The sequence below is a fragment of the Nematolebias whitei genome, chromosome 11 (assembly GCF_014905685.2).
Source record: "Nematolebias whitei isolate Nwh7 chromosome 11, NemWhi1, whole genome shotgun sequence".
NCBI lineage: Eukaryota > Metazoa > Chordata > Actinopteri > Cyprinodontiformes > Rivulidae > Nematolebias > Nematolebias whitei.
In genome coordinates, this window is record NC_056508.1 from 5,614,645 (window position 1) to 5,623,424 (window position 8,780).

Genomic DNA, 8,780 nt, shown 5'->3' on the forward strand with positions numbered 1-8,780 from the left:
TATATATATATATATATATATATATATATATATATATATATATAAATCTGCAGCACAGTGAAGCCGCAGTAACTGAATCGTGATACAGTGAGGGACGACTGTATCCTGGTTTCATTAAAGAGTTGTTATAGATGCTGATGGCTGTGGGCAGGAAGGATGTCTTGTAGTGGTCTGTCTTACAGCAGATCTGAAGAAGTCCAGTCTGCTCTGTCCCCTCCTGTAGACGACTTCACTGTTGCATCTCCAGTCCAGTCTGTTGTCCAGGTGAACCCCAAGGTATTTAGACCTTGTGAATTTATATATGTATATTATACTATATTAATCCATCCATCCATCCATTTTCTTCCGCTTATCTGTGGTTGGGTCGCGGGGGTAGCAGCCTAAGTAGGGAGGCCCAGACTTCCCTCTCCCCAGCCACTTGGGCCAGCTCCTCTGGGGGAATCCTGCGGCGTTCCCAGGCCAGCCGAGAAATATAGTCCCTCCAGCGTGTCCTGGGTCTTCCCCTGGGCCTCCTCCCGGTGGGACGTGTCTGGAACACCTCACCAGGGAGACGTCCAGGAGGCATCCTAACCAGATGCCCGAGCCACCTCAACTGGCACCTCTCGACGTGGAGAAGCAGCGGCTCTACTCTGAGTCCCCCCGGATGATCGAGCTTCTCACCCTGTCTCTAAGGGAGAGCCCAGACACCCTGCAGAGAAAACTCATTTCAGCCACTTGTATCCGAGATCTCATTCTTTCGATCACAACCCAAAGCTCATGACCGTAGATGAGGGCAGGAACGTAGATCGATCGGTAAATTGAGAGTTTCGCCTTTTGACTCAGCTCTCTTCACCACAACAGACCTGTACAGCGCCTGCACTATATTAATATATCATCTATATATATTTATATATTTATTTATAATTTATTAATAACATTTTAAATTTGTACCTTATAAATAGCACATTGTGCAGCATATTTACACTTGTTGTTGTGTTTGTGTGTTTAAACATTAGCAGTTTGCTCATTTTGTGTAGGAACCCAAAAAACAAACAAAGAGGACAAAAACAGTTTCCTGTTGAGGAAACAGAACAAGTTGCTAGTCTGCTGACCTCGGTGACTGCTGAATTAACAGATTTTAGCATTCGGTCAATGAAGACGTGCTGTTTATTCAAGTTCAGCTGTGAGATCCTGGCAGGGTTCATGAAGCCTGACATGCTCACCTCATAGGCCCTCCTGTGGTCTGGATAGGCTTTACAGTTGAGTGACTCATCTCCAGCCAGATCAATGGCCACCACACCATCGTGTCGATATTTCTTACACAGCTCCACAACGTCCATGGACCAGTCTGAAGAATGTAAAACTGAATATTACAATAGAGTTTGGCCCTGAGGACTGAAACTAAAGCCAGATGATGTGAAGTCTGATCATAGTGTTGCAACATCTGCATAAAACTGAGGCTATAAAAAGTCCATGAACACATGGATCAACATGCAGGCTGACAATAATCAGGAAAATCTTTTTTTTTTAAGTACACTTCATCATGCTGTTAACTGAGTTTCTTATTCCTGCCTTCAGTTAGCTGAGAAGACAAAATGTGCAGACTAAATGTGAAACCTCTTCCAGCAGCTGGCTTTATTTAGACAAGTTCAAGCAAAACATTTGATGCCGTTTCAAGCCTCCTTGGTGCAGGACGTGGAGCTGTCTGTGTTTTCATCTTCTCTGCATAAAAACCAACACATTATTTGATCTAAACGTTGATTTCGTTTTCTGTCCCACCACAATTTGCACCTTAACATTTATCTACACTACACTATCTTATTTAAAATATTTTTGTAAGAAGTTTCCTGATATACAGAAAAATATGATTGCAAGCTATTCACTGCAGATATTTAATACTTTCATACAGAAATACACAACAGCATCTGAAATATCACATTATTCTAAAACACCACAAAGGAAGAAATTAGTATTAATATGTAATGGCATCTGTGGATTTTCCAACATTAGGTTACAGAGAGGGTGGTGTGAGTTGTGCTGCTGCTAACAGCAACGCCTCGTGTTTCCACAGTTCATGTTACAGCTCTCTGAGGCACTGCATGGCAACACTATGCTGCAAATACTGCAAACACAAGTCAAAAACAGCTGGGAGCGGTGCAGAAATGCGAATAAAAATCAAAATTTCAAAAGAAATCTTGTGTATTTATGTTTTGTCAACTTAATATGATTTGTTCATGGAGCTTAATTTCTGCTTTTCAGAGATGTAACATATTGCGACGGTAAAAATGTTTCCACATTGTGAAGTTGTGTTTTTTCTTTTATCACTTTTTTGGGTCACAAAACTCATCTTGTGGAAGAGATTAACACTGCTTGACATGTGACATACAATTACTATTTTTTTTTGTCTCATTCCTTTGGCAAACTCATCCTAATGAGCAACAATTCATGGTTTTGACTGTCACTTCTTTCCATCCAAATGTTTCACACATTTTTTATATGGGACAGATTCTGCCCTTCAGAATCAGAATCAGAATAAACTTTATTATCATTGCACCAAGATACAACGAGAACATGTACGTACAGTCGTCCGAAAGATGGGCGGAGTGCACGAAGCTGCTACTATGAAAGCGCGGCCCTTTTATTCTTATTCAGAATAATATTTTGCTTAGATGAGGAAAGGGAAGAAAACATGAGGAGAGACGATATAAAAAAAAAGATCTCTCACGTCCTAGACAGGGCACGATTTGAGGCATCAAAAAATCTACCACAGCAAAGCAATATAAATAGACGTGATACATATAGGCCGGTGAAGACATTGAATTCTAAGGGCAGGTTGTAGCATAGTGCAGAGCCCCCCCAGCCATTGTCCAGATAAGAGGTGACGTTCATCTTCAGCTCAGTTGAGGTTCTGTTACATGTCCACGGCCTTGGGGAAGGGAGGGGTGAGGAGACAGTCAAAGCATCTTTGTTGTTTTCAAAACATCCCAGGAAGAGTTGAGATAAGTCCGGAGTCAAGGCCACAGTTTGGGTCAGGCAGAACTCATGAGTAGTTGTTTCTGCCTTTTAAAGTCTCGCTGGTACATATTCTCTGATGGAAACTACAAACAGCCAAATTGATTTTTTACACTGAAAGTCGAGCTCACAGCTTCTCCAAGATTATTTCCCCTTCATGTGTGCTGCTATAGAGTCCACAGTCCTGATAACAGCTGCTCCAGCTCCCTGCTGCGGCTCCACAAACTCAGTCTGAGTGCTGCCGAGCGTCGACACAGCCACACAAATTTGTAGAAAATCTAGAATTCACCAGCCAAACAGCAAAAAAACAGTTGTCATCATGAATCCAATTTGTTTCCGTCGAGGTAAGAGGGTCCTCCTTACCCTGTCTCCTGTCGGGAGAAGTTTATCAATTTTATTGAGAGACCAGCTGATCCTTCGAATTAGGAGGTATGCAGGAAAAAAAAGAGACCCTGTAAAGGTTCACAGGACGAAAGAGTGCAATCAGGGAAGCGGGGGTCATACAGAGCGCCGGGAAACACGTTTGTCTTCACCGGAGTACAGAGAGAAAAACTGTCTGTCCAGAACTAATGTGCAGAGTCTGGTTCCAAAAATACAACATGGCAGCTCCCATAAACCAGTCCTACTGGTTTCTTTGTCACCAACAAGAGAAAGCAGGGACAGAGATTAGTATAAAAATTTATATACGTATTGATGGTCCATCCCAGATCTCTCTGAGCCCAGAGACGTCATCTGCACCTTTAAACAAGGGTTAAAGGGTCAAAAGGCTTTTGTTTGTGCACACTAACATTGTAGGAGTCACTTGTGGGTGTGCATGTACATAACTCAGTATTGTAGAGACATTTCCTAAAGTAACTCCATGGTCTTGTTATGGAGGGCGGAATGTGACAAAATGAAGTAAATAAATACATAATACATACATAACAATTAAATGTATGTCTCGTGGTTCTTTCTAGTTGGGGAATCACTGATGTTGATGTGTTGCTATCTGAGGGATCACAGGGTTTAGCCTGAGTTTGTGTTTTTAACATTTACATGCCAAAATCCCTCTAGATTCCTTGAAATGCTCAGCAGCATATTAGACTGTCATTGACTAATTATACAAATTATTTCTAATTAATTAATGGTTTTTAAGTGGTTAAGTGATTTTGTTGTATATTTGTCCAAACAATTTCTGTCAAAATCCCCTCCCTGGGCTGCCACCTTACCGTGGTGGAGGGTTTGAGTGTCACAATGATCCTAGGAGCTATGCTGTCAGGGGCTTTACGCCCTTAGTAGGGTCACCCATGGCAGACAGGTCCTAGGTGAGGGACCAGACAAAGTGTAGCCCAAAGACCCCGATGATGAGAGAAATAAATGGACCTAATGTTCCCTTGCCCGGACGTGAGTCACCGGGGCCCCACTCTGGAGCCAGGCCTGGAGGTGGGGCACGCGGGCGAGTGCCTGGTGGCCAGGCTTTTACCCATGGAGCTCGGCCGGGCACAGCCCGAAGAGGAGACGTGGGTCCCCCTTCCCATGGGCTCACCACCTGTGGGAGGGGCCAAAGGGGTCAGGTGCAATGTGGGATTGGTGGTGGCCGAGTGCGGGGACCCTGGCAGTCTTATCCTCGGCTACAGAAGCTGGCTATTGGGACGTGGAATGTCACCTCACTGGTGGGGAAGGAGCCTGAGCTAGTGTGTGAGGTTGAGAGGTTCTGGCTAGAAATAGTCAGACTCACCTCTACGCATGGCTCTGGCTATGGAACCAGTTTCCTTGAGAGGGGCTGGACACTCTTCCACTCTGGAGTTGCCCCTGGTGAGAGGCGCCGAGCAGGAGTGGGCATACTTATTGCACCCCAACTTGGTGCCTGGGTGCTGGGGTTCACCCCAGTGAATGAGAGGGTGGCCTCCCTCCACCTACGTGTGGAGGGATGGGTTCTGACTGTCGTTTGTGCTTATGCACCAAACGGCAGTTCAGATTATCCACCCTTTCTGGAGTCCTTGGAGGGGGTACTGGAAAGTGCACCTCCTAGGGACTCCCTTGTTCTGCTGGGGGACTTCAATGCTCATGTGGGCCATAGGGTTGTGGTTGGGAGGAACGCCCCCCCCCGATCTGAACCAGAGTGGTGTTCTGTTGTTGGACTTCTGTGCTCATCATGGATTGTCAATAACAAACACCTTGTTCAAGCATAAGGGTGTCCATATGTGCTCTTGGCACTAGGACACCCTAGGCCACAGTTCGATGATCAACTTTGTCATCGTCTCATCTGATCTGCGGCCGCATGTCTTGGACATTCAGGTGAAGAGTAGGGCGGAGCTGTCCACTACCTGGTGGTGAGTTGGCTCCGATGGTGGGAGAGGATGCTGGTCAGACCTGGCAGACCCAAACAAGCAGACCCAAATGTATTGTGAGGGTTTGCTGGGAAAGTCTGGCAGAGACTCCTGTGAGACGGAGTTTTAACTCCCACCTCCGGGAGAACTTTGAACATGTTCCGAGGGAGGTGGGAGACATTGAGTCTGAGTGGACCATGTTTCGTGCCTCTATTGTCGAGGCGGCTTACCGGAGCTGCGGCCGCAAGGTTGTCGGTGCCTGTCGCGGCGGCAACCCTCAAACCCGATGGTGGACACTGTCGGTGAGGGATGCTGTCAGGCTGAAGAAGGAGTCCAATCGGACCTTTTTGGCCTGTGGGACCCCGGAAGCAGCTGATGGGTACTGGCAGTCCAAGCGACATGCGGCTCGGATGGTCGCTGAGGCAAAAACTCGGGCATGGAGGAGTTCGGAGAGGCCATGGAGAATGACTTCCGCACGGCTTCGAGGCAATTCTGGTCCACCATCCTGCGTCTCAGGGGGGGAAAGCGGTAAGCCACCAACACTGTTTATAGTGGGAGTGGTGTGCTGCTGACCTCAACTCGGGATGTTGTGGGTCGGTGGGCGGAATACTTTCAAGACCTCCTCAATCCCACTGGCAAGTCTTCCACTGAGGAAGCGGAGGCTGGGGACTGTGAGTCGGGCCCTCCAATCTCTGGTGCTGAGGTCACCGAGGTGGTTAAAAAGCTCCTCGGCGGCAGGGCCCCAGGGGTGGATGAGATTCGCCCGGAGTTCCTTAAGGCTCTGGATGTTGTAGGGTTGTGTTGGCTTACGCGACTCTGCAATATTGCGTTGACATTGGGGGAAGTTCCCCTGGATTGGCAGACTGGGGTGGTGGTCCCCCTATTCAAAAAGGGGGACCGTAGAGTGTGTTCCAACTACAGGGGAATCGCGCTCTTAAGCCTTCCTGGTAAGGCCTATTCGGGGGTTCTGGAGAGGAGGGTCTGTCAGATAGTCGAACCTTGGATTCAGGAGGAGCAGTGCGGTTTCCGTCCTGGCCGTGGAACACTCTCAGCAGGGTCCTGGAGGGTGCGTGGGAGTTTGCCCAACCAGTCTACATGTGCTTTGTGGACTTGGAGAAGGCGTTCGACCGCATCCCTCGGGGAACCCTGTGGGGGGTACTCTGGGAGTATGGGTTACCGGGCCCTTTGATATGGGCTGTTAGGTCCCTGTATGACCAGTGTCAGAGCCTGGTCCGCATCTCCGGCAGTAAGTCGGGCTTGTTCCTGGTGAGAGTTGGACTCCACCAAGGTTGCCCTTTGCCACCGATTCTGTTCATAACTTTTATGGACAGAATTTCTAGACGCAGCCAAGGTGTTGAGGGGATCCATTTTGGTGGCCTTAGGATTGCGTCTCTGCTTATTGCAGAAGATGTAGTCTTATTGGCTTCATCAGATCGTGATCTACAGCTTTCGCTGGAGCGGTTCGCAGCCGAATGCGACACGGCCGGGATGAAGATCAGTTCCTCCAAATCCGAGGCCATGGTCTTGAGCCGGAAAAGGGTAGAGTGCCCTCTCCGGGTCAGGGAGGAGGTCCTACCCCAAGTGGAGGAGTTCAAGTATCTTGGGGTCTTGTTCACTTATCAGGGAAAAATGGAGCGTGAGATCGATAGGCGGATAGGTGCAGCGTCTGCAGTGAAGCAGGCGCTGTACAGGTCTGTCATGGTGAAGAGAGAGCTGAGTCAAAAGGCGAAGCTCTCAATTTACCGATCGATCTACGTTCCTACCCTCATCTATGGTCACGAGCTTTGGGTTGTGACCGAAAGAATGAGATCTCGGATACAAGCAGCCGAAATGAGTTTTCTCCGCAGGGTGTCTGGGCTGTCCCTTAGAGATAGGGTGAGAAGCTCGATCATCCGGGAGGGACTCAGAGTAGAGCCGCTGCTTCTCCACGTCGAGAGGTGCCAGTTGAGGTGGCTCTGGCATCTGGTTAGGATACCTCCTGGACGCCTCCCTGGTGAGGTGTTCCGGACACGTCCCACCGGAAGGAGGCCCAGAGGAAGACCCAGGACACGCTGGAGGGACTATATTTCTCGGCTGGCCTGGGAACGCCTCGGGATTCCCCCGGAAGAGCTGGCCCAAGTGGCTGGGGAGAGGGAAGTCTGGGCCTCCCTACTTAGGCAGCTACCCCCGCGACCCGACCCCGGATAAGCGGAAGAAAATGGATGGATGGATTTCTGTGAATGCTGCTTGAAATCTCAGCTGTTTGTGTCAAGATGACTACTTATTTTAACATAATCTGATTTTAATAAATATTTATCAATGCCAACATTGCAGCATGATTAAAACTTGATCAGGTGCAAGTGACAGTTCTGTTACCCTCAAACGTGTGTTGTTCTAAATGCTAAGTAGAAAACACATCTATTAAACCATAAACTTATTAAACATTGTAGTTGTGAAATTTAAACTATTCACTTCATCTGAAAAGTGTGAATACATTTAGTTTTCAACCTCTACTGTCACTGTGTGGGCTGCACCATTTGAAAAGGAGTGAAAAGTTAAACGTCTTTTGTTGCACTTCCTCTTGTGCTGATCCAGTTTCTATGTAACGAGCAGCGCCGGGTTTTGGGACAGACAGACGACAGCACATGCAGGAACTTTGTCTCACAAACTTGTATGGGCAGACAGGAGGATGAACATTACTTGGCATGTGGCGCATGCAGCATAGAATGGACCTGGCTTTGATATTGAAGGCCCTCTCCCCCTCACTGAGGCCCTCGTTAACAAGACGCACCACCTCATCTGGGCTCAAGTCACCTCTGAGCAAAACATAAATCAAAGAAACACATTTAATGTATTGCAGAACAACAAATGTTTGACAAAAGGCCTGGTTGATTAAAAAAAAGGTAAATCTTACTCTTTTTGGTTCCATTGAATTGGGTCCACTTTAGTGTTGGCTAGTAAATGTGGACTGTATCTGACCTCCACATACACGACTCCTTCCTTAGCTTTGTCTTCCACAAACTCAAAGGCAACCCTCTTAATGGCCTCTCTGTCGCCACTGCAAAAGAAACAAGGAATGAACAGCTTTGCCCTCTGGCTCTGAAAACTTATCTCTGTTGTAAACTGTCGAACCATTAGCCTCGGCTAATCAGCTCCTTAACAGCAATGACTTTAAAGATGAGTGTAATAATGATACGATATGTAATATGCTATAAAACTATATCTACATTTATATAGCTACTTAGTTGATTTGAACGTATCAACGCTAAAGGACAACACGTGTGTGTTTGTGTCTTATAGCAAAATATCTGAACAAGTAAACACACTTTAATAAAACTCTCATAAAGTAATCACTGGATGGACATATTGTAACTTTAACAATAGCTTTGATTAACTTAACTTTTGGATTCAACCCATGTTAAGACGACTGCCAGGGTCAAATGACCATGACAATTGAATGAAACACAAAAATGTCAATAAATCAAACAGTTTAACATATAT

General features: G+C 46.8%; 1 protein-coding gene across 1 annotated transcript in view; it reads right to left on the bottom strand.

The window, feature by feature from the left end:
- The window catches only part of ada (adenosine deaminase), a 54,218-nt gene that overhangs the window by 10,895 nt on the left and 34,543 nt on the right, over positions 1-8,780 (bottom strand). Inside the window, exons 4-6 of the mRNA XM_037683783.1 lie at positions 8,194-8,337; positions 7,980-8,095; positions 1,203-1,327 (exon numbers count right to left, since the gene is read on the bottom strand). Of these exons, the coding sequence (XP_037539711.1) occupies positions 1,203-1,327; positions 7,980-8,095; positions 8,194-8,337 (385 nt within the window). The remainder of the gene's footprint in view (positions 1-1,202; positions 1,328-7,979; positions 8,096-8,193; positions 8,338-8,780) is intronic.